The sequence below is a fragment of the Dasypus novemcinctus genome, chromosome 1, assembly GCF_030445035.2.
Source record: "Dasypus novemcinctus isolate mDasNov1 chromosome 1, mDasNov1.1.hap2, whole genome shotgun sequence".
NCBI lineage: Eukaryota > Metazoa > Chordata > Mammalia > Cingulata > Dasypodidae > Dasypus > Dasypus novemcinctus.
In genome coordinates, this window is record NC_080673.1 from 113,683,014 (window position 1) to 113,708,783 (window position 25,770).

General features: G+C 38.5%; 1 protein-coding gene across 3 annotated transcripts in view; it reads left to right on the forward strand.

Moving 5' to 3' along the window:
* The first annotated feature begins 1,226 nt into the window (after positions 1–1,226).
* The window catches only part of SNCA (synuclein alpha), a 125,218-nt gene continuing 100,674 nt past the window's right edge, over positions 1,227–25,770 (forward strand). Inside the window, exons 1-4 of one of the 3 annotated variants that reach the window (XM_058295499.2) lie at positions 1,227–1,900; positions 3,300–3,445; positions 9,551–9,592; positions 20,967–21,109. In XM_058295499.2, the coding sequence (XP_058151482.1) occupies positions 3,325–3,445; positions 9,551–9,592; positions 20,967–21,109 (306 nt within the window). In that variant the 5' untranslated portion in view covers positions 1,227–1,900; positions 3,300–3,324. Of the gene's footprint in view, positions 1,901–2,016; positions 2,322–2,736; positions 2,824–3,299; positions 3,446–9,550; positions 9,593–20,966; positions 21,110–25,770 lie in introns of those variants that run through there. The other 2 variants (XM_058295509.2, XM_004480540.5) reach the window with 2 other exon arrangements.

Below are 25,770 nucleotides of genomic sequence, written 5' to 3' on the forward strand. Positions count from 1 at the left end.
TCTTACATTTTACAGAAACCTGCAAAATATTTACAGGTGAAAAATATATGTAGTGCCTGGGCTTTGCTAAAAATTGTTAGGATAAAGTATAGAGTAGGTGAATATATAGAGGAAACATAGTTAACCATGCATTGAAAATTGTGGATGTTGGTAATATTCACATAAGAGTCCTTTATTCTTTCTACTTTGGGATATGTTTGAACATTTTCCATAATAGAAAGGTGAAAAGAGAGGGATCCTCTGAGTTCATTTCCTCATTTACAGGATAAAAAACTAGGAACAGAAGGAGGCAAAAACGTGATTAAGGTCTCAAAGTCTGGCAGCAAATTATCTTCCAGGTGCAATCTTTTTTTTTTTAACCAAGTAAACAAAATATGAACTACTGTTTATTGGAAAAGAAAGGCTGCTTTGAAGAAGGGCACATCAATAATAGGCAAGGAGGTGTTTAAGCAATATGCATTGATGACCTCATATTCCTCTTTTTCTACTTAACGTGAGATTTCAAACGCTTGTTTCATGGATTTTTATAGCATTTCATTCAAATTTGAGAACCCAAATGCGATCAGGATTAGAGAAAGCATTTTTTTCTAAAGAAAGAATCAGCAAAAACAAAACAAAGTTAAAAAAAAATACGGCAAAGACTTTTTTTCCCCCGTTTTCAGGGTTGAAATCATCCTCCCAATCCTGGTAAAAGAAAGCAAGGCATTCTGGTGAGGGAGGAGCTTGGTTCTCGGTTCTGATGTGATCTAGGAACAGCTGTTCCCCCTAGCTCTGAAAGAGGTGAAAATGGATTAAGCTATGCAAAAATTGTCTGGAAGCACGAGCGCTTGGGGGATGGGAGTGGGGGTGCGGTGGGTGGGAGTCAGCTCCCGGGGCAACACGAGTCAGAAGTTAGCAAGGCGAGTGGGGCTTGAAGTCTCTTCAGAGCGGCGGAAGAGGAATTCGTATATGATGGTCCGGGAAATTGCACCAGGCTTTTTGTCTCCTCCATCTAGATACCTGGGTCTGGAAAGTAAATCCCATTTCAAGAACGAAAAGCCTATGACCGTTTCCTTTCGACGGCTGGGGAATATTCATTCTTCGTTCCACTGATGGGAAAAATCAGCGTCTGGCAGCCGCTGATTGGTGGAAAGGGAAATGGTGAGAGTGGGGTGGGAAGACGATTTGACGAGCTTCCTCCTACCTCAACCTGTAACTCTTCCTTATTAGTCTCATCTCCGCCCGCCGGGCGCTTTCAGGCTCATCTGGGTTTAAGAGCAAACGAATATCTGCAGGATGTTTGAACAAAAGCGAGGCTTAGCTTTGTGTCCCACTGCCCTTTGTAAAACTTAAGCGATCCGAGGGAAACTCGCTCTTGGTGGTGCCTATATGAGCATCCTGGCTATGCTGCCGGTCTCCTGCAGCTCCCCCGGACATGGACTCGGTCCTTGGTTGTCTATCCCTTAGACCCTCCGGCTCCTCGAGGTCACGGCGAGGGGGTCCCCAGGAGGAACCGTAGAGAAAGGCGGAGACGCGAAAAGGGTGGGTGGAAAAGAGGCAGCGACCTCAGCCCACGCCTAAGGGCTCGGGATCCCCAGAGCAGGTCGGTTGACCCTGAACTTGAGGTGAATCGGAGACCACTCCACCTTCCCGCCTTCCCGGACCCCGCGGGCGGCTGCAGTTGGAAGGACTGTCCCACCCCACCCCCGCCTCCCCAACACACACGAAATCCAGCGAAGTGCACGCGGCAGGAAAGCAGCGCGCTCCGGCGAGGGGCGGAGAGCAGCGCTGACAAATCAGCTGTGGGGGCGGTGAGCCGAGGCAAAGGAGGAGGAAGAAGAGGAGGAGGAGGACCACGCGGACGCGAAGGGGGTCGGCGAGAGGGGGCTAAGGAGCAAGCGCCGAGACGCGGGAGAGCCAGGTACGTGCGGGCTTCAGAACCGACCCTGAGGGACCGAGCCCCGCTTTTAGCATCCTTCTCTCGGATCCTCGGGTGCGGGGGGCGGGAGTGGCAATTGACGACAGGTTCGCGGGTTCGCCTCCCACGTCGCCAGCCTCTCGTCGCTGGGTTGTGCTGACTGCAGCCTACTCTGGGGACCATCCTTCTCCGGGTGCCGCCTCCGCCCTTCCTGGGCGCTCCTTTTCTTCCCTCTTTCCATTTAAGTAATATTTGGGACTTGTTTAAATAAATGAAAAGAGGGGTTGGAACCGGAGTTCTGGAGAAGTGTAGGAGCTCATATAAGTACCTGTGACTCCAAACGGGCTGCGAGCTTTGGGGATCCTGGAGAAAGCCTGGTGGAAAGGGGTTACCGTGAGCACCGACTGTGTCAAGTCTCTCGACGGTGGGTACTTGTTCCTTTGGTGAGCTTAAGGAAAGTAAGTTGACCTGGTTTTTCACTTTATTCCCATTTTGCCCTTTTCTCCCAGAGGCTGAGAGGTCTGGCTGATTCCCCGGAGTACGCTTTTCCTTTGGGAAACGCGGGGATGCTCGATGGAGCGTGCGCATCTAACTTTTATTTCTCGTCTCTTAAATCCCCCAGTCTGCCCTCTGGATTTTTCTTATAAAATAAGTAAGGTGCTTTGGGCAGATAATTAAGTGAAAGTGCAGGAAGGGCACGTCAACAGGTGGTAAGGGTTTAACAGGTCCGGGAGCCCGCCTCCCCACCGGGCCTGGGTCCTGCAGCCCCAGCGGGCTGGCGGGTTCTCGCTGAGCACGTCCCCTGGGGTGGCGCTCCTCTCCAAACTGCCCGCGGGTGCGAACTGCGCCTGCTCTGGCTGGATAGCTGAGGGCGCGTGTGGATGGTGGGGTGAACTAGAGAGAGCCTGAGGTTCAACCACACCCAAGTAAGTAATTCTCCTGCCTTTGCTCTGCCTGATCAACTTGTCAATCCGCTTCCAGCATTCATTTTAAGGATCCCCCCGCCCCCCAAGCCCACCTCCCGCTACTTTTCTTTTCCTGTGGTCATCGAAACGTGCTTGTAACTTAGACTGTTGAACTGTTGTTCAACCCTGGGAAGTTGAAGGAGGGGTACGTCCTACTTCGGAAAAGCGTTAAAAGCAGCTCAGATAATTCATCCTAACCATATTTAGGCAGCTAGACCCAATTAACCTAAGTGGATAGGGGATGCTAAGTTTTTAATGCAGAAGCTAACGAAGGGTGGCCTTGTCCAACAGTTGAAATGAGAGTACACTTAAAAGAGTCTCACAGTTTGGAGGGGGGGAGGGTGGTTCCGGTAATTTCTCAGTGGTTTTACCTTGGGAGGTTTTAATTTTGTTTTACCCAGAAAGTTCTCATTCAAAGTGTATTTTGTGTCCTTCAGTGTGGTGTAAAGGAATTCATTAGCCATGGATGTATTCATGAAAGGACTTTCAAAGGCCAAGGAGGGAGTTGTGGCTGCTGCTGAAAAAACCAAACAGGGTGTGGCAGAAGCAGCAGGAAAGACCAAAGAGGGCGTTCTTTACGTAGGTAAGCTCCAAATGCCATTTTGATATTTATTCGTGACTGATGGGTTCGGAAGACTGATACTCTAAATGCTGAAATGCTGGTATGCCTTGCTGGATTCATTTTTGCATCATCACTTGGGAAAGGATGGACTGAGTCCGAGGTATGAGTGGGTAGTGAGAGTGTGTATTTCAGATGACAGTAAAAACTGGGGCTAATCTTTTGTTTTTCCTGATTATTTAATTTTCCAGTAAAATTTTAGGATTTTTTTTAAAGCAACAGATGTTTCTGTGAATAAGTGACTGTATTTCAGAGAACAGTTTTAAAAACACCATCTTTTTAAAAAAGCAAGCATGTTCTTAAAAAACAAACTCTTGTTGCATGTCTTTGATTTATCATGAGGATTAAACTTTCCTAAATTTTTTGTATTATTCTGATATTAAAATAGGTAAAAAGAGACCAACTATGGCCATAAAATAGAAAGGACAGATTAGTCTATGGTGGAGTTTCCCTTTGTGACCATTTGGTATGCTGGGAATTAAGAGCTCAAGAAAGTACTTGAGGATTGTTATCAATATCTCTAAGACATGTACGTACTTCATTTATCAAATGACACACATAATAATAAGGGAGTTGATTCTTATTTCCTCTACTTGTTCATAAATTCCTACCTTGGAGTATATACCCTGACCATGATCCTCTTTTATATATATATATAGGACTGTGTTTGAGTGTTACTTTGTAAACCACTTAAAATTAAATTCTTTGGGGGAAGGAATGATATAACAGGCACAGACTACACACACATGTCTACACATATCCACACATGTCCACACTACTCCTTCTTCTCCTCTTACCTCTCTGCTCCTCTGAGCATTTCCACATTCTTCAGTGGCAGCTATAGCAGCTGTAGCCACAGCAGTAAGGTGGAAGATGAGTTTATTGGGTGATTTTTATGAATATGTCTTATCAAAATTTACATCAGATTATTTTTTTCTCATAGTTTATAGACTCCTTTTTATATTGACTTGGTGGTACCACAAATCTTTGGTTAAATTACTCTTTTTCTTCCTCTTTAAAACATTTTCAGAAAATCATTGCAATGAAGTGTTACAAGAGACAAAAAACTTGATGAGTTAATTTATGTGTTTTGTGAAGTGTGAATTACCTCATTTAGATGGAATTTGCCATACTGAATACATGACGCACAGATTATTGGTTTCTTTATATTTGCCCTTGGTTGTCCAACTTTTGTAAATGCACAGTAGTAACTTTGACTTGATTTACTTTATAATTTTAAAGATTATAACTTTAAACATCTTAACTTTAAAGTTAAAGTTTGTAACTTTAAACATTTTCTTTGAGGGCAGTAATATTCACTCCATTAGTTTGTAGCTAATCCAAAAGCTGTAGAATGTTAATTTCATGCATTGTTTGTTCCCAGGTTATAAACAGTTTTATTATCTGTAACACATTTTATTTGTTTTTTATTGTTAATTATGAGTTTGGGCAAAAAATGATTTTATTTTTCAGAGATTAATTCTGTTTTCTCTGAGATACGTAAAATTGTAACTCATTTATATGTCACAATTTAAAAAATCATCTTCTATGTCTATCACAGGGTTTAACACATAGTAAATTCTATAAATTAGTTGCTGATTCATATAATTTATGTATAAGTATTGATTACTGTAAATTAATAATGGAAAGTTGAACTCATAACAAAGGTTTTAGGATGAAAAACGACCATGTGAAGACACAATAGTGTAGTGTCTGATTTGGTAAACTTTCTCCCTAAAGGACCAGGTGGTAAATATTTTAGGCTGTAGGATCTCTGCCTCAGTGACTCAGCTCTGCTGTTGTAGTATGAAAGCAACCATAAATAATAACTAGCATGACTGTGTTATAGTAAAACTTTTTAATTTAATTATTTTTTTAAGATTTATTTCATTTATTTCTCTCCCCTTCCCCCCTCGCCCCACTTGTCTGTTCTCTGTGTCCATTTGCTGTGTGCTCTTTGTCCGCTTCTGTTATTGTCAGAGGAAGTGGGAATCTGTGTCTCTTTTTGTTGCATCATCTTGTCAGCTCTCCCTGTGTGTGGCGCCATTCCTGGGCAGGCTGCACTTTCTTTCCTGCTGGGCGGCTCTCCTTATAGGGCGCACTCCTTGTGCGTGGGGCTCCCCTACACAGGGGACACCCCTGCATGGCAGGGCACTCCTTGGGCACATCAGCACTGCGCATGGGCCAACTCCACATGGGTCAAGGATGCCCGGGTTTGAATCGGGGACCTCCCATATGGTAGGCGGATGCCCTATCCACTGAGCAAGTCTGCTTCATGTAAAACTTTATTTATAGAAACAAAGGGTACATAATATTTAGCACATTAGCTATAGTTTGCTGACTACTGATATAGTGCAAAGAACATGTACTTGATGTCAGACAAACTTGAATTTTAGTTCACGCTACACTCCTAGGATCCTGGATAAGTTAACATTTGTAAGCATCACTTTTTCATCTGTAAAAATATAACTTAAAAATGCAAATGTCTTGCAGACTCTTTTGTAAGGATATCATAATAAAACAGAATATGTATGTCACAGAACACACTTTCATATATAGGAGCCATGGTTGTTGTTATCAAAGAAACTCTCCACAGAATAATTTCCTTACCATGTTTTCTTATCTTTTGCCCTTCATTATAAGAACCATTATCATATGAATGATATATTTCAACAAAATTTTATTAAAAATGGAAAAAATATGTTATTGTAAATTCAAAACATGATCTTAGTTTTTATGTGGATTTTTTAACAGTTAAAATTTCTTGAAATGTTGAGGTTTAGATATTGTACAATGAAGAGAATTTTAGCAAAAAAAAAAAAAAAAGAGAACCATTATCAATAACTAGTTTGAAAGATTGGAAGTGACCAAGGGAAAATATCTAATTTCACTTAGGACAGAAGAAGTTTGGCAGACTGTCTTCATAAGCCTCATAAGAAAAATAATCTTATTACTTTATATATAATATACTTTTGGAGACTGTTAACTAATTGAAGAACTACCATAATAATCAGTATTGCTTTTTTTAAAAAACTTTTTTTTCCTTTGCAATAACTTTGCACACAAATCTTCAATAACATACTAATATCATCGATTTTAATAGCAATTTTCTCTTAATCAAATGACTCAAAAATTATAAATTGAGATTCAAATTCAAACACAGAACAATTTTAATTCTGTTTATAAAATACCAAGTATTATAATAGTAATAACAAGAAAAGGATGATCTTTAAAACTCTTGCAGTGCCACACAGTTCAGTAAGCAGCAGTGGTCATGGGTGTGGATTGAAATTAAACTCTTAAATCACAACATGCTTCACCTGCACTGAGCTGAGTTAGCTTTCTAAAAAGCAATGTAATGTGCACAATCACAGTATTGTGAGCTCTGTTGACTCCCAGTCATGACCTGTGTTGTCTCCACTCTGCACTCTGTGAAGTTTTGAGGAACCAGACATGGTTGGTGTGGACTGTCTGAGCTCAGAGACACCATCAGCTATGGTGTACCCTCAGGTTTTACACCTTGCCAGTCACACAGTCACTTCACGAAAAGGTACTTAACACCCGTTTTCTAACTATATCATTGATTACAAATTATGCCTCAGTTAGAGGTTAATCATCAAGTACAGATTACTATAAACAATTGTGATTTGCAAAGTTTCATTATACACAAATTTAGTTTCCATGGTTAGTTAAATAACACCAATTCCCTAACAACACATTTCAAATTTCTGTTACTACAGAACATAAATTGTCATTGCAAAAAGTACAAACTTTACTGCTCTTTCCCAAATTACTATATAAATAACAGAAACCCCTTATAATCAGTGAACAATCACACCATTTCTTTCAAAGTCTGTTGGTGACTTGTCATTGTACATCTGTTACTCAGTTCATGCTCAGACAGCAAAGTGTGTGTTTGTGTGAACTCCTTGTCTCCCAGGGATAAACGCACATGACATTTTTTAAAAATGGATAATGGAAAGAGAAAATTGGCCAGCAAAGATGAAAGTGCAGCAAAGAAATGAAGGGAAAATTCTGGAAATAAAACTGGAATCAAACATAATTTGATTTATAGAAGCAATGGGAATGTTAACAGTGCTGTGATTCAGAGACTCTATGCAGCTGGAGGAACTTAGTGAACATATTTGGGGAAAGTGCTTGTGACGAGCAGGAGGAAGGTGTCCCAGATTCAAATTGTGCCATAAAAACACTTTCCATTAAAGGAGCTCTGACATATAGCCTGACATTGAAAGTACAAAAAGTAACATTTGGAAGCTGGACCAAACTTGAAAAGGCATATGACAATTTTCTGAGACGGTAAAACAATGCTTACTCCATGTAGGAATTTGTGCAATGAGAAGAAGGCAAGCACTGCTCAAACTTGATTCTTGATAAACTTTTTAAATAAAGAAATAACATACTTTGTCAATGTTTGTAATGTTTTAAATTACAATATATTAAATAGGTATTAGTTTTACTACTTTTTAACTTTTTTTTCTTTTCTTTCTACATTTGTGATAGTAGAAGAATTTTTAATGTTTTTCACCCAAAAAAGTTCAAAGGTCATGGATCAATCAGAGTAGCAGGAAAATGCTACCAGAAGGTATGTGGTGGGACTCCAGAGAAAATGCTTCTCACTACCAAAAATAAAGACTAGAACAAATTACCCTCCCTTTGACCCAGATTTAAATTTTTCTATTTACAAACATGAATGAACGCACAGCTATATATCTTCAACGAACAACTGAAATGAAGGCTCCCAAGTGATGCCTTATCAACTCTGGTAGGCAGAAGAGTCCCTTGTTTAGACGGCGAAGCACCAAGCAGCAGTGTTCCTAAAACATACCTTAAGTGCTGTGTAGACATAGGTAACTAATCTTAAAAGCTACAAAAGAGCACTTTGCAGACACTTGATCAATATTTTAATCGTGCATGTATAATCAAAGCTTAATGAACAGATCAAGATCTACTAATGACATTTCATTCCCCTAACATTTCATTCTGGGGAATATTTTAGGTCTGCAGATACTCCTTCAACTTTTATTTTGCTGAGCTAGAGGATTGGTAATTATATTAATACCCACATATAGATTTAAATCACCTACTTTTTAGGTCCTTTTCATTTACATCTTCTTTGTCTTGACAAAGCTACATTATTGACTTACAGGGTAGTTTTCAAATGAATCTCTGTCCTATTGTTGTTTTCTCCAAAAATATTTTAATTGGAAAACTGCTGTGAATTACAAAGGAATAATCCAACATTTTAGAGATTATGATTAAAATTAAAGGGCAGTCTTAATAGTACATATTGATAAATTATGTTTATAAAAGTTTAGAAATGGGAAGTTTTGGGGAAAATTCCTATCTGGTCTCTTCTTGAAGCAAGCATTGTGCCTGAATTATAAAAACTACCTTCTTTCTAAAAGTTTGCCTTGTTTAGTGGAAAGAATATGGGCTTGGAATGGGGCAGACTTTATAGTTTTAATATGCTAGTAACCTCTTGTTACCTATGTGACTTTAGGTAAGTTACTTAAATTTGATTTTCAGTTTCTTATGTAAAATGGGTATAAAACACATTAAATGGATATACAAAGATTAAATGAGATGAGGTGTAAATTGCCTCTCACATAATAGGTGTTGAACAAATTTTCATGCCTCCTTCTCTCCCTTCTCACTCTATTTGTGTTTCGTGGGTTATCTAATCTGTCTGTTGTACTTCAGTAAAGGGCCTAAGTTCTGAATCCAAAAATCACCTTCCCACTCAACCCCAGTGTTATCTCACCTTTTTCTTTCTTTGTAAATTGATATGTGGAGTGGGAAGCAAGGGGATAAAAAGTCATTGTTGTGTGCTAGAATCTTAATTGGGCAGACTCTCCTGTTAGCTTTGCTTTCCTCTATTTGTTGTAGTGATTACTGAATTTCCTTGATTTAGATTGTCCTCTGAGAGTGTCATTATATATTGACTTCTGAAGATTGAGATTTTTTGATTAGTTGCATAAAAACTAGGTCATTAGCAGTACAGCCAGTTTGAGATTTATGATTTGAATTAAATTTTGTTTGTTTTTATAGGCTCCAAAACCAAGGAAGGAGTAGTTCATGGTGTGACTACAGGTAAGTTTCATGGGGCTCATATCCAGGAAAGCTACTTAAAATATCTCTAACCAGTATGGCCCCAGCATTAAGCGTTCAGAATGGATATCAGTTGTAAACAACCATTGTGCCTGCAGATGTGCATCCAGAGGGAACATCAGCATTGTTTGACCTTCTTTATCTAGCAATGTTGAATAGGTAGATATTTATTAAAATTAAATGAAAAACAGTATACTTAATGCCAAGAATGGTGGCATTGTATTGATCAGGTATGTTTAATTTCTAGAAGTTGGGCATTTGATTATTCTGACTAACTTGATGTTTTGGCAAACTCCTTGCGTATATAACATGTAAAGATTGCCCTTTTTCAAAGGATTAAAGTAAAATTTTCTGTAGAGACAATAAAATATTTAGAATCCTGAGTTCTACTGATCACTATATTTTCTTGATGATTCAGAAGATATTTCAGGAAATATCTGTGGGATAACAAGGAAATATTTTATGAGGATGAGAGGGATAGAAACTGAAAATCAAAGGAAAACCAAAATTTAACCACTTAAGAGTTCACAGACTTGCTATATTTGAGTTTCACGTATGTACTTCAAGCTTCCTGACAGGTGTGGTAAAATGAGATATAATTGGAAATACAGACACGTCTCAGAGATTTTTCCAGGTTTGGTTTCTGACCACTGCTATAAAGCAAGTCATCAATTTTTTGGTTTCCTATACATATAAAAGTTATGTTTACACTATACTGTAGTCTATTAAGTGTGCAATAGCATTATGTCTCAAAAAACATTGTACATACCTGAATTAAGATGTGACACAGGGACATGAAATGAGCTCATGCTTTGGGAAAAATGGCATTGATGGACTTTATCAACACAGGGTTGCCACACACCTTCAATTGTGAAAAACACATTATCTGTGAAGTGCAATAAAGCAACATGCAATAAAATGAGGTATGCCTATGTAATTCACAGTATCAGAAAGCAGTAAACATAATAGTACCTCAAAAAATAACATGTTTCTAACATTGAGTTATAGAATAGAAATGGGGAAAATCAACCAGGAGTGTTCATTTGATGTTTTCGTCAAGACCATGAACATAGGACACCATCAGCCTTCTCTCAAATTTCTTTTCTGCCTCTTACTAGCTGTGTGATTTTCTTTTTTCATGTTACCAGAGCTGGGGATTGAACCTGGGACATCATATGTGGGAACCCGGAGCTCAACCACGGTGCCACATTGGCTCCCCTGTGATTCGCTATAAGATTCATAATTCCATATGATTTAGTTTCCTTATCTGTAAAATAATTAAATGAATTAATGTACACAAAGCACATAGATGATGAAGGCAAATAGTTTGTATTAAATAGCTTTTGTTTCTCATTACTCAGTAGAGGACCTTCCTGAGGAACATTTTTGCAGCTAGTGGATAAAATTATTTCATGACTATTTTTATGGAATTTATGATAAAAAATGAAGGTGTAAAATTAAAACACCTTGTTGAACCTGAGCCTGCTAGGAGATAAGTCAAAGTATGCACCTTTCATTTGCTCTGTGAAATCCAATATATAATGCAGAGAACCAGACAAATAAATCCACTGTTTTGCCTTCTCGGGATCTTCTATAAACATGTAGGTTATTAAGAATGATTTAAATCAGATGTTGATAACAGACAGTAGGAGACTTTACTATCTGCAGACAGCCTGCCTAGGTTAATGGTGTTCCTTTCTGATAATTGATGGGTTTAGACAGTAAGATTCAGAGCCAGTAGTAAAAAATTCAAAGCCCAATTAACACTGTCGTCTAATAGAAGCTTCAGAGTTGGGCTGCAAGGATAACTGGTAACAAAGTCAGAATTTTTCTCTGGAAGAAATGTTGAGTCTTCTCCAGAAAGCCAAAATGTAAACATGACTCTGGACATGTGTATGCATGTGACTAACCGTGTGTATAACTGAAGTTTATACAGTAAAGCAACATTTAAAAAGTGCTTTCTGAAGAACAGTAGCCAAATAACTTATGTTCCCATGGTCTTCTAATGTTGGGAAACTACATATCATATCTTTCTTTTAGAGAGTCAGTCTTAACATTAGCATATTGAGGAATTTGAGATGTACTACTATAACTGAATTTGTATAACAGTTTAATTCAAACTTATTTGGCCATTGAAATCTTTTTCAAGTTTACAAGTGTTGACTGAAACTAATGTTCCGCAGAACACTAAGGCCGTGGTGAATTTGATGACATGGACAATATTTAAACCATTGCACCAGTCGACCGCCATGACAGTAATAAAATATCATGAAAATAAATAGTTCTGTCTCTGATAGGTACATTGGGAGGAAACAACCGTAAGTGCCATCCATCTGCCATATTAGATAAATGAATTATTGAATAGGGTTATTTAATGTAAAATTCCAAATAAGTTTGAGGTCATTATCTCACTAGTTAAGGGGAAGGAGAACTGGTTGCTTGTTATACTTGGTTTAAAATGTTTATTATGGGTCCATAAGTTCTCAATAAATGTTACTTACTATTGTTATTATTCTTAAGGTAGGGAAGTTAGAAGCTTTTATACAGTACATAACATTTTCCTCTATCATTAAAAGAAAAATGTCTGGGAAGTGGACTTGGCCCAATGGATAGGGCATCTGCCTACCACATGGGAGGTCCACGGTTCAAACCCTGGGCCTCCTGGACCTGTGTGGAACTGGCCCATGCACAGTGCTGATGTGCGCAAGGAGTGCTCTGCCACGCAGGGGTGTCCCCCGCATAGGGGAGCCCCATGCGCAAGAAGCGCGCCCCATAAGGAGAGCCACCCAGCGTGAAGGAAAGTGCAGCCCACCCAAGAATGGCATCGCACACATGGAGAGCTGACACAACAAGATTATGCAACAAAAAGAAACACAGATTCCTGGTGCCACTGATAAGTATAGACGTGGTCACGGACGAACACAGCGAATGGACACAGAGAGCAGACAATCGGTGGTGGTGGTGGTGGGATAAATAAATAAATAAATCTTAAAAAAAAAAAAAAAAGAAAAACGTCTCACAAAATTTATCCCATTAGCTGTTTTTGGAGAAATACAAACTTCAAATAGTTTAGTTAAACCAGGAGCTTTCTACCTACAAGATACAAGGAAAATCTATTTCTGGTTAGGTAATCTTAAGATAAAATCCAGAAAGCTCTACCCTGGCTTTCTGATCTTCATAAATAATTTTTTCAGTTGTCAACTTCATGCTATAGTGAACTATGAAAGTGTATTTAAGCTGGGCTTCCTGAACAACCTATCTTTGAAGGTGCTTTAAAAAATAAATTATGCTACAGTCTTATTTCTTTCTCACAAAAAATATGGTGTAAATTAATTCCTGTTAATAGAGATTTTGTGAAGTATGATAGAAAAAACTAATTTTCAACATCTTGTGATTTAAATTTCCTTATTGTTTCAAAATGAAAATTTCTTTGTCCCCCCCCAAATCGATAGCTTGTATACCAATTCGAAACTAGGTTTTCTTACTTTTATAACTTTGTTTAATATCAAAAATTCAATTTATTATATTTTAAAAGTTGGTGTCACATTTCCTATTTTTGGAATTTTATTTTTAACCTCAATTCAAATGTATAATCATTAAAGTTATATAAATTACAGAGACATGCAAAATTCTTTGCAGTACATTCAAAATTATTTATTGAGCTACTGCAATGAAAAATTATGGCACAATGAAAAATTCAGTGAAGATAACCTAAAATTTTTGGGGATCACAGGAGGAGGAACGAAGTCACTTCTTATTGAGTAGAGAGCTTTTTAACATGAAATGTGACATTTGAGCTGGGTTTTAACAAAGGACTTGAACTTGCTGAGTAAACAGGAGAGGGATAAAGGCTTCTGGCCAGATGAAGCTGCATTCACTGAGGTGGGAAAAACTGAGGCACATTTGGAGGAATCATCAGCCAGTTTATTTTTTCTAGTGGCTTTTAATTTTCTATTTCATTTACATCTGCTCTAATCTTTGTTAATTTCTTCTTTCTACTTCCTTTGGGGTTAGTTTGCTGTTCTTTTTCTAATTCCTCTAGGTGTGGAGTTAGAAATACAATTTTAGCTATTTTTTCTTTTTAAATATTTATTTTTTTTATTCCTCCCTCCCCTCCATTCCCCCCATTTGCTGTGTATTCTTCTGTGTCTGCTTGTATTCTCATTAGGTGACTCTGGGAACCAATCCTGGGACCTTCCAGAGTGGGAGAGAGGTGATTACTCTCTTGCGCCACCTCAGCTTCCCTGCTCTGCTACGTATTCTTATTCTCTCTTCTCTGTGTCTCTTGTTGCGTCATCTTGCTGCACCAGCTCTCCATGTTTGCTGGCACTCCTCCCCAGGGTGGCTCTGCGCAGGGTAGCTTTCCCACACAGGGCCACATTCCCATGTGGGCCGTTGCTCCATGTAGACCAGCTCGCTGTGTGGGCCAGCTAACCCTTGACCTCCTATATGGTAGATGGGAACACAATTGATTGAGCCACCTCCTTTTCCCTATTCTTTTTTGATATATGCATTTATGGCTATGAATTTCTCTCTCAATACAGCTTTTGCTGCATCCCTTAGGTTTTGATACATTGTGTTGTCATTTTCTTTTGTTTCAAGGTAGTTAGTGATTTCTTTTGTAGTTTCCTTCTTGACCCACTGTTTGTCTAAGAGTGTGCTGTTTAAGTTCCATATCTTTGTGCCTAATCTGGTTTTATGGCCCTTACTGATTTCCAGCTTCATTCCATTGTGGTCAAAGAAATTACTTTGTTTAATTTCAATCTTCCTGATTTTGTTGAGAGTTGTTCTGTGGCCTGGCATGTGGTCTGTTGAAGAATGATCCATGTGCACTCAATAAGAAAGTATATCCTGCTGTATTTAGCTGTATTGTTCTGTAAATGTCTATTAGGTCCAGATCCTCTAATATATTATTCCAAGTCTTTTTTCTTTATTGATTCTCTGTCTAGATGTTCTGTCTAATGGTGATAATGGTGTGTTAAAGTCTACAATGTAATTGTAGAGGCATCTATTTCTCCACTTAGTTTTTCCAGTGTTTGCCTCATGTATTTTGAGGTGCCTTGGTTAGATGCATAAATGTTTATGATTGTTTTTTCTTCTTGAAAGATTACTTCTCTTACTAATATATAGTATCTGCCTTTGTCTCTTAAAATAGTTTTGCATTTAAAGTCTATTTTGTCTGATATTAGTATAGCTACTCCCACCCTTTTTGGCTGTTGTTTGCTTGTAAATTGTTTTTCAGCCATTCACTTTCAATCTCCTTGAATCCCTGGGTCTAAGGTGGGTTTCTTGTAGAGAGCATATAGATGGGTCATATTTCCTTATCCATTCTGCCAATCTGTGTCTGTTGACTGGTGAGTTTAATCCATTAACATTCAGTGTTATTGTTGTCAAGGAATTGCTTACATTCGCCTTATTTTCTTTGGATTTATGTATGTCGTATGTTGTCTTTATTTCTCTTTTTTTCACTCCTTTTTTTTTTTCTTACACTCTCCTCCAACTCTCCTGCTTTTTCCTTTCAAATTGCAGTATTCCCTTTAGTATTTCTTGAAGGGCAGGTTTCTTATTGGCATACTCTCTTAATTTCTGTTTATCTGTGAATGTTTTGGATTCTCCATTTTTGAATGCTAGTTTTGCTGGATAGAGAATTCTTGACTGGAAGTTTATTTTTTTTTATAGCACCTTAAGTATGTCATACCATTGCCTTCTTCCTTCCATTGTTTCAGATGAGAGATCAGCATTTAATCTTATTGACTTTCCCTTGTATGTGATGATTGTTTTTTGAGCTTTCCTTGTATGTAATGGTTTGCTTTTCTCTTGCTGCTCTCAGTATTCTCTTTGTCTTGAGCATTGGACAATTTGACAAGTATATGTCTTGGAGTATAGCCTGTTGGGATTTATACTCTTTGGGGTGCACTGTGCTTCCTGGACATGTACGTCCATCTCCCTCAATAGGGTTGGGAAGTTTTCAGCTATTATTTCCTCCAGCAGTACTTCTGTCCCCTTTCCCTTCTTTTCTCCCTCTAGTATGCCTATAATGCATATGTATGAGCATTTTGTGTTGTTCAGATCCTTAAGTCCCTGCTGGATTTTTTCTATCTTTTTATCTATCTGTTCTACTATCTGTTTGATTTCAGATGTACTGTCTTCCACATTGCTAATTCTTTCCTCTTCCTGTTCAAATCTGCTATAATGTGTTTCTAGTGTATTTTTGATTTTTTAGATTTTACCTTTCATCACCATCATATCTGTTATCTTTTTATGTATGTTTACAATTTCTTCAGTGTGTTCTCCCAGTGTCATCTTAATATCCTTAATTTCTTCATTCATTTCATTAGTTGGTTCATGGTATTTGTTTAGACAGCTCTAATTAGTTGTTCCTTGTTCTACATCTCCTCCTGGATTTTAATTTGCTCATTGGATTGGGCCATGCCTTCCTGTTACATAGTATGGTTTATAATTTTTTGTTGGTATTTAGGCATTTCTTTATCTTGACGGATTTATTCAGTTGATTAGTTTCTTTCTCTATTGTAGGATTTTACTTAGTTGCTGTTTCTGTGAGCATGGTACATTTTCTCTTTGACACTTTGTTCCTCCTGTTTTATTTCCTTGCTGTTGTCTATGTTCCCTTGAAAGAAAAATATTAGGGCCAGAGAAAGGGAAAGAAGTAAAAGAGAAAGAGGATAATAGTAGTAATAATAGTAAAAGGTAGAAGAATCTAGTATAGGACCTAGGAAAATGAATAATTAACTCATGAATGAAGTGCAGAAGAATAAGAATAAAAAAGTGGGGTACGAACAATGAAATGAAAAACCAAATAGACAAAAATATCTAGAATGAATTAAAAGGCCAGAATGGTAAGAAGAGAGGGACAGAGAAAAGAAAAAGACAATAAGATAATAAGAAAAAAAGTTTTTAAAAAAGAAAGAAAACAGAATAGAGGTGCTAGAAATAAAAACAAGAAAAATTTAAGTCTAAACAGAGAGGTGGAATATAAGAACAAAAACAGAAAGAAGGTAGAAAAATGAAGGAAAAGAAATAGAGTAGGTAGATAAAAGTGGTATACAGAAAAAAAAGAGGAAATGAAGAAAGGGGGAAATAACAAATGACAGCAGCACCTAAATAAAAACAAATGGGGGGGGGGGAGGAGGGAAAAAAGAAAACAAAAACAAACACTCAAGGAAACAATCAAACAAAAACTTAGGAAAAACAGCTTTCCCTCTTAGGCCACTATGGAGCTTCTCAGGCTGCCATTTTTCATCAATCAATTACCTTACAGCCTTCTCTCTGCAGGTTTTGAATCAGGTTTTATTTAGTAAACTAAGTTAAATTTAAAGAAAGTAACTTTTTAAGGAAAAATAAGAGACCCAAGAGAAGCTAATACAAAAATACTGTCTATGTGTTCCCTGTCCTAAAGTATCAGCTGAGTGTTTGATAACTCAGAAGATCACTACTCTAAGGAGAACCAGGAATTGAGCCAGGAACCTGATATATTCGAAGCAGAGACTCTGCCACTGAACTCAGTTTTCTCGTTGTGTCTGTTAGCTAGAGAGCTATCCAGTCACTTTCCTTAAGGCAGGTTTGACTCCTTAGAGTTGGGGAAATTACTGCTGATTAGTATCCTGTATGTCCCTGCCCCCTTTCTGTTCTTGCTGCTTTCTCTCCCAGGGCAGCAGGGCACCATAGCCTGTGTGTTCGGATCCCTCCTCACCTCCCCAGGTCAGATTGAGTTCCCTTCTGAAATTCAAATGGGACCCTGGTATCTGAACTTACAGCAGAGAAATGACTCTCAACCCTCTTCCAGATCTCCCCCTCCTCCCAGGAAACACTAAATAGGCCTTTGGAGGGTTATTAAGCATTTCCAAATGCCTACCTCCCTTAGGGAAGTTGGGATTTTGATAGTTTTCAGCATCAGACCTGTCAAATTGCCTTACTCTGCCCTCTTCAAGCCCAAGTGCCTCTCTCCCAGGCTGGCTAGGTGAATCAGGCTGCTTAATACCCTCTCCCTGGGGCCACATCTTGCCAACCTTTGTGCTTCCTAAAGTTCAAAGGGGGTCCAGGTCACCAAACCCACAGAAAGGAAACTCTTCTCCACCCTTCGCCAGAATCCTCTTAATCCTGGAGAATGCTCTTTCCTGCTTGGTGGCTGGTGGGAATCAGGTAGTTCCCAGTGACTTTTTGCCTTGAGGGTGGGGCTTAGCTGCCTGCAATTTCCAGCCACTGGGGTGAGAAACTCACAGTTTTCCCTTGGGCTTTTTATCCTTTTGTTCTGTTCCCTCCAGATTGATGCCCTGAAGCCTCCTGCTCTGTGGGTTCTCAAAACAGCTCACTCAGGCAGGTTCTTGCCCCTCTCAGCCATTTTTTGCAAGAGAAGTGGTGAGTGCCCACTTAAACCAAGGCCATCTTGCCTCCTAGTCCCCAGTATGCCAGATGAGAAGATTATAGCATTAATAGCTTGGGGAGCAAAGTATCCTTTACATCCTGGTTGCAAAATCTTTTCCATCAAAAATAAATACAATTTATAAGACCCAAAATGTACTAATATAAGCATGTCTTCTTTCCTTTTCTTTTGTCAGCATTTGGGTTGGTATATCAGTGAGTAGAGAAAAAGTGAAAAAAAACTTTAGCAGGAAAATAGAGGTTGAAGTGCAGTGGAAAATCTGCTAGATAGATTGGCGCCACAGAAATCTTTTAAAATGTATTTATCATTGATAAATTTATTCTCTGCCATTTTATAATATAAGTGATATATATATTCTTATAATGATAAAACTTAATGTAATTATTATAATACAAAATGCATTTTCCTATGCAGTTTATGTACATTAAAAGCATGAGATGAAAGACAAGCTAATGAATAAAAGAAAATAGTTGCAAATCGTATCTTAGGTTTTGATACCCAGAATATATAAAAAAATGCCTACAAAGAAGCATCAAAAAGACAAATAACCTAATAAAAAATGGGCAAAGGACTTTAATAGGCATTTTTCCAAAGAAGATGTACAAATCATCAATAAGCCAATGAAAAAGGCTCAATATCATTAGTCATTAGGGAAATGCAAATTAAAACCACAGTGAGATACTTCACAACCACTAGGATGACTATTATTTAAAAACCAGAAAATAAGCATTGGCAAGGATGTGGAAAATTAGAACCATAGTGCATAGCTGGTGGGAATGTAACATGGTGAAGTCACTATAGAAAATAGTTTGGTGGTTCCTCAAAATGTTAAGCATAGGGTATGAACTAGCAATTCTACTCTAGCTATAAATTCCCAAATAATTGAAAACAGGGTCTTGAACAAATGCTTGGATACTAAAGTTCATAGTGACATTATCTACAATTGCCAAAATGTGGAAACAACCCATAGGTCCTTCAACAGATGAATGGATAAACAAAATGTGGTAAATATGTATGATGGAATATTATTCAGCCATGAAAATGATGTTCTTTTACTTACTGCAACAAGAATGGATCTTGAAAACACCATGCCCAGTGAAATAAGCCAGACTCAATAGGACAAATACTGAATGATTCTGGAAATGTTTACAGCCATAGAATTTCCATTTCCTTTAAAAACTTTCTGCCATTTAAATTGAACTTTGAATTATGGATAACAGTTACTTATTAGGAGATATCAGCCATATCCATGCACCATCAATGTCCTAGAAATTTAGCAAAAGGATATAGACATTTTAAATATTACCTTTACTAAGTTTAAATATACTAAAGGATATAGGAAAACATTGTTTTAGCTCTCTAGAAAGTTTTCATTTTCCCTGATACTGCATGATATGAAATGGAAAATTAATATCTTTGATGATGATAGTTGAACCCTGGCATTAAGAGTAAAAATCTTTGGGATTATCATAAATATTATAAACATTAGGAAATTAATGTCTTGTGAAAACCTATTCTGAAAGAAGATATATCTGAATTGTTTGTAGCTAAATATTCTGCTGTTTGGTATCAAAAATCTTTGAGCAGAGCACCTACTCAAGTACCAGAGAGTGACTAAAACAAGGAAACTGTGGGCCCAGGTCACAGGGCGTTCATGTCTCTCCAGATTCCTCCATGTCTCCAGAAATGATAAATTTGTCATAAAACATGCGCAGTGAGCAGGAAAGGCCTTTAACACCAGAAGGTCTAGGAAGGAAAATGGCTTGAAATTAGTAGGTTGGCCTACAATATTGTGCAGGAAAGACAAATGTAAAGCAACAATTGCTGTGGAATCTTCCTGGTTTTAGGCTCTGTCTTAGTTTGCCTCAGGGCAGCCAATGCAAAGAACCAGAAATACATTGGCTTTTATAATGGGAATTTTATTAGGGGCAGATCTTACATTTCTGAGGCCGTGAAATGTCTGGTCAAAGCACCATCAGAGATACTTTCTCACCAAAGTCAGCTACTGATGACGCTGATGTCCTGTCATTGGTGAAGATGGTGGCCGATCTCTGCAGAGGTCCCTGCTTTCCCCTGCAGAATCTCCCACCTCCTGGAGCTCAGCGGCGGGCAGTCAGGCATAGGGCTTTTCTCTCACCAGGCTTCCTCTCTCAGTCTTGGCTGTTCCTCATTTTTTTTTCTGAGTTCACCTCTGAGCTATCAGGCATGTGGCTTGTCTTTTCAGCAATGAGCTGCTCCACAAGCTCAGCCTTTTGGGGGCTTCTTGGTTAAGCTTTGGCTGCTAGTGATGCTTTAGTCCTCGCTCACGTGGCAATATAAAACATTGCAGCTTCCTTTCTTTCTTTCTCTCTAAACAAGACCCAACCCAAGTCACACCTTATTGACATAATCCATGCTGAGTATGGTTTTTTTTTTAATGAGGAACCAGGGGCAGGAGATTGAACCCAGGACCTCATATGTGGGAAGCCAGCGATCAACCACTGAGCCACATTGGTTTCCCTGAGTTAGTTTTTTTCATTTGTTTTGGTTGTTGTTCGTTTTTGTTTTTTCAGGAGGCACTGGGACCCGAACCTGGGACCTCTCACGCGGGAGGCAGGAGCTCAACTGCCTGAGCCATATCCACTCCCCTGTAAATATTACTTTCTGTCAACTTTCCTTAATAAAATATAAGGCACACCCAAATTTCTCATTGCTCAAGGGTGTGATCATTAAACTTCCAAGCACCTTCTCGTATCTGCATGATTACAACAAAATATCTTACCAAAGATTTATTGTTTCACTGAACCATCTTCTCATTTGGAAACCTCTGTGGCTTTATTTTTCTTTTTACTCTAGTTGTTGATGGCAAGTGTAAATATAGGTCTTTTAACGTTGACTTCTAGTGGAAGTAAAATCATTTTAAATCACTCTCTTTCCACTATCCCTTAATCTGTTGTTGTTTTTTATTTATCCCAGTGGCTGAGAAGACCAAAGAGCAAGTGACAAATGTTGGAGAGGCGGTGGTGACAGGTGTGACAGCAGTAGCACAGAAAACGGTGGAAGGAGCAGGGAGCATTGCAGCTGCCACTGGCTTTGGCAAAAAGGATCAGTTGGGCAAGGTATGTTTGCATATGTTGTATGTTATATTTATAAGCTTGTGAGATCACAGTGCATTTTCATGTGAGGCACTAGGCAGGCCCCAAGATGGTCATTGTGGAGAATGGCTGACTGACCACCCCCTCCCCTTTATAAAGGTCAGAATACCAAAAGTATTACCTTTATATGTATATTCCTTTTTGAGGTATTAACCCAGGTAAATCTGCAAATTGTTAAAAAACCATGTTGTTTCATTTAGTGGGAGAAAATTCATGAAATTAGCAATGTGATAAATGCCAAAAGGAACAGTGACATTTTGGAAAGAATGGATGCTTTCATGTTAGCTATGAATCTTGGAATTTCACTTTGTTGAAATATAACTGATGTCTTTGTGCCTAATCTCTTGAGTTTTCAAAATGAAGGACTTTCCTTGATTTATAATGACATTATCCTGTATTAAATTTTATATTTGTTCAAAATTTAACAATTCATTGCTATTACACATTTGGGAGAATAGAGAGACTTAAAATGTGTCCTAACCAGAGATTAAGTTCTCAAAAGAATTTTGTTACACATTTCTTTAAAAATACCACTAAGATATTGGCATTTTATTAGGATTACGCCAAAAAAATTACAACTTGTGTTTTAAACAGATAATTAACTAGAAAATAAGGTGTTTCTTTTATAAATTTCACGACCACGGCAGCAGAATTTTTGTTTTTGCCCAGCCGCAATGGGCTTCTTGCTATCCCTTGACAAACAAGCATGTGTGAGGCTTCGGGTCCTTGCTGTCTCTTCTCCCTGTGCCTGGAAAACTCTTCCCCAACATTTTATGTCTGGCTCACTCTATCATCTCCTCAGGTCCATGGTGAGGCCTACCCTGACCTCCCGTCCTTTTAAAAATTGAAACCGTTCTCCTTGCCTCTGGTATCCCCAATGTCTCTATTCCTTATAAGTTCTTCCTTGCCAACGCATTTATCACCCTTAAGAATAGTAAATAATTTCCTTAACTGTTATGTGTATTGTTTATTTTGTTCTCTGCGTGCTAGAGCATAAACACCATGAGCAAAGAATATATTTGTTTTGTTCACTGATATTTCATAAGTGTCAAGAAGGGTGCCTGGCGCATAGCAGACACCTAATCTTAAGGAAGGAAGGAAGAAAATAGTGAATAAACAGAATTAATTTTATTTCTGGGTCTTTTATAATTACATGCCTAGTATAAACACTGTGACTCTTCAACCATCCAGAAGTCATAGTTAAAATGGTTTTGGAATAGATATCCTGAAAACTGTCGGAAAGTAGCTTTGTTTGCTGGTAGACTGCTCTGGGTTGTCTCCTTGCCATGTAATCCTATGTTGCCGCCCTATCTCAAAGGACCTTAAAACATTGGTAAGAAAAGGGTAGGGCTAAAAACGTGCAATCTACTTAGGTTTTACCACCTGTAGTTTTATTAGGAGGGACAACAGATGCTAATTACAGAGACCCCTGGACTGATAACACTGGAAGATAACACTGGATAACACTGGAAAATATGGTTGATCACAGCGGTACTTCTTTGTGCAGAATATGCTTTTCAGATAATCTTGTTATTCATGCTAATAATTGTGCTAATTCCTATTTTCCACCTGAAACTATAATTTACCCATAGCTTTATTACCTTTAAAAAGTTAGGAGAGATCTCAGATATTAGTACAGAGGTAATTATCCTTTATTGCTCCTCAGACACTTTTGACAATCTAGTGGAAGCTACAAACTGTCTTCTAGAAAAATGCACACATGTGAGGCTTAGTGGGATCTTGGAAGCCCACTGACAGATCCTGAATTCAGAGCCCATGATTTAGATCGAAATCTATAGAAGGTAAATAAAAAAAGTACTCCAAGGTCATGCAGCTAGTTGGACTAGACTGGATATCAGTATGGTGCCTTTCCATCCGTATTCCCTAACCACATCCTCAAAATCTTATGTTCCTTTGAGTCTTTGTAAACTGAATTATAGACAACCACATTTAACTAGAGAATTTAATTACTTCAGAGTATTAAGAACCCAGGGAGGGAAGTAGATTTGGCTCAACTGATAGAGCATCTGTCTACCACATGGAGGTCCAGGGTTTAAACCCAGGGCCTCCTGACCCATGTGGTAAGCTGGCCCACACACAGTGCTGATGCGCTCAAGGAATGCCATGCCATGCAAGGGTGTTCCCCATGTAGGGGAGTCCCACCTGCAAAGAGTGCGCCCTGTAAGAACCATCCTGTGCGAAAAAATCATGACCTGCCCAGGAGTGGCGCCACACACATGGGAAGCTGTCGCAGCGAGATGATGCAATGAAAGTAGACACAGATTCCTGGTGCTGCTGACAAGAATCCAAGTGGACACAGAAGAACACACACAGGAAACGGCATAGAGAGCAGACAACGGTGGGAGGGAAGGGGAGAGAAAGAAAGAAACAAAACAAAACAAAAGAACCCAGAGAAACATTACTCTCCTCTAGCTCCCATTGAAGGCATACAATGTGAATTGCAAATGGAACATGAAAGTGCTTTATTTTTTTTTATAACATTGGGCTTGGTTTTCATCCACTTAAAATATTATTATTATTACTATTACTATTTTAAAGCAGAAACCTGAATGATGTGAGAAAATTATGCATTTGGAGTTATTTCTCTTATGGGTACTTGTAGGTTATCACAAATATCTAATATAAAAATCTATGAAACCTGGAACTTACAGCATAGTTGTTAAAAAATCATTGAATTTGGAGTTAAAATGGCTAGGTCATCCCTACTGTGCCAATAATCAGCTGGATGACCTTTTACAGTTCTTCTAATACCCTTTCTGATAAAATGAGGGAACTATACTACAAGATTGATAGGGCCCAATTTAACAATAAAACTCTGAGCTTCTGGAATAAGTAAGGGAGTACACTAATAAACACATGTTATTATAACCACAACTATGGGATGTCAAATAACTAGAGAGTTTAAATAAAATCATTGTTAATTATGAAATTTGAAATAATTTAATTCTTTCATTCAGACTCATGTCAAAATGATTCTGGTGAATAGCAGTTAATAATTTATTTTTGCCTTAACCACCTATTAAAAGATCCCAGTGAAACACTTGTTCTCTTCACTGAAGAAATAATGCTTGCTTACTGTTCTAGTTTGCTAAAGGCTGCCAATACAATATACCAGAAATGGGTTTGCTTTTATAATGGGAATTTTATTTGGGCTAAAAACTTACAGTTCCAAGGCTGTGAAATGTCCAAATTAAGGCACCATCAGAGGTGCCTTAATTCTTACCAAAAGTTGTCTGCTAGCAGATCCTGGAGTCCTGCCAAGTGGCAAGGGAAGATGGCCTGTTACCCTCTACTTTTTCCTCAAGCTCAGCTATAGGTGAATAGACATCCCATCCTGGGCTTTGTCTCCTTGAGGCTCCACTTCTTTGTCCTTCTTCAGCTGTAGGTGAACCTGGAGTCCTCTCTTCCATATGGCAGGGTGAAAATGGCAGAGCTCCCCTTCTTGATGAGTCTCTTCTTCTCCTCTGTGTGTTCTCAGCTTATATAAGACCCAGCAACTGGGCAGGGACCCAACTGGGTCACACTTCTCTGATGTAGGGCCAATCAAAAGTTCTAAAGTGATCTAATCAGAGGTCCCTTAGCTGAATTTAATGCAATCAAAAAGCCCCACAACCAAAGGAATGGATTAGTTCAAGAAGATACTCTTTTCTGGGATTCACAGAATCCAAACTGTCACTCTCATCATGCACCACAAATTTTGTTAGGTATTGAGATTAAAATGGTGAGAAAAACATATACTTTTCAATCTAGTGAAAAAGATCAATATAATTCATACCATTGACCACACAATAAATGTGAATTATAAAATGTGATAAATGCAATGTGACTTGACCCAGCCAGTGTGAAGTAAGGGTAAGGCTTCCCCAAGGGAGTGATGTTTAGCCAAGACCTAAAAAGGTTGGCAGTAATTAATGGATCAATGGGAGTGAAGGAAGAGCATTCCAGTCAGAACTAGAAACAGGAGTGTATCTGTGGTAGGAGCGAATGATGGCAAATCAGAGAAAGAGGACTGTGGCTGGAACCAGAGAAAAGAGAGGAGGAATAAGATGTTAGAAGCTGAAAAGATAGATAGGGGCCACCTGTGGTTGGCCATGCTAAGCATGTTAGTCTTAATATAAGGATAAAAGGAGTCATTATACTGTTTTAAGCAAGGTTATCAGTTGGAGTTTTGAAAAGAACCACTCTACCTGTAGGGAGGAAAACAGATGAAAGGAGGTAAGAGAGGATACCAGGGGACCGTTTAGTGGGTTAAACTGATATGCTGGAAAGGGATGACTGCTTATACTAAGGTGTTGATAGGCGAAGAGCAAAGAAATGGATGAACTCAAAGATAGTTGAAGAGGTAACATCTGTAGGATTTGGTGATGGATTTCATGTAGCATGGTGGAAGAGGTAATGACAAGCAAGACCACTAGGTGTTGAGCTTGTAGAACAGGAATGATAGCTGTTCCATTCTCTTGTCGGTTTCATTCTCTTGTCGGTTCCATTTTCTCTGTGGTCAATAATATCAGAAACACTAATGGAAGAGTGACTGCATTGATTTTCATGCCCTTTGGGGCTATTTGGCCCTTCACTCCTTGGGTGATAAGTAGGCAGTTTTCTCC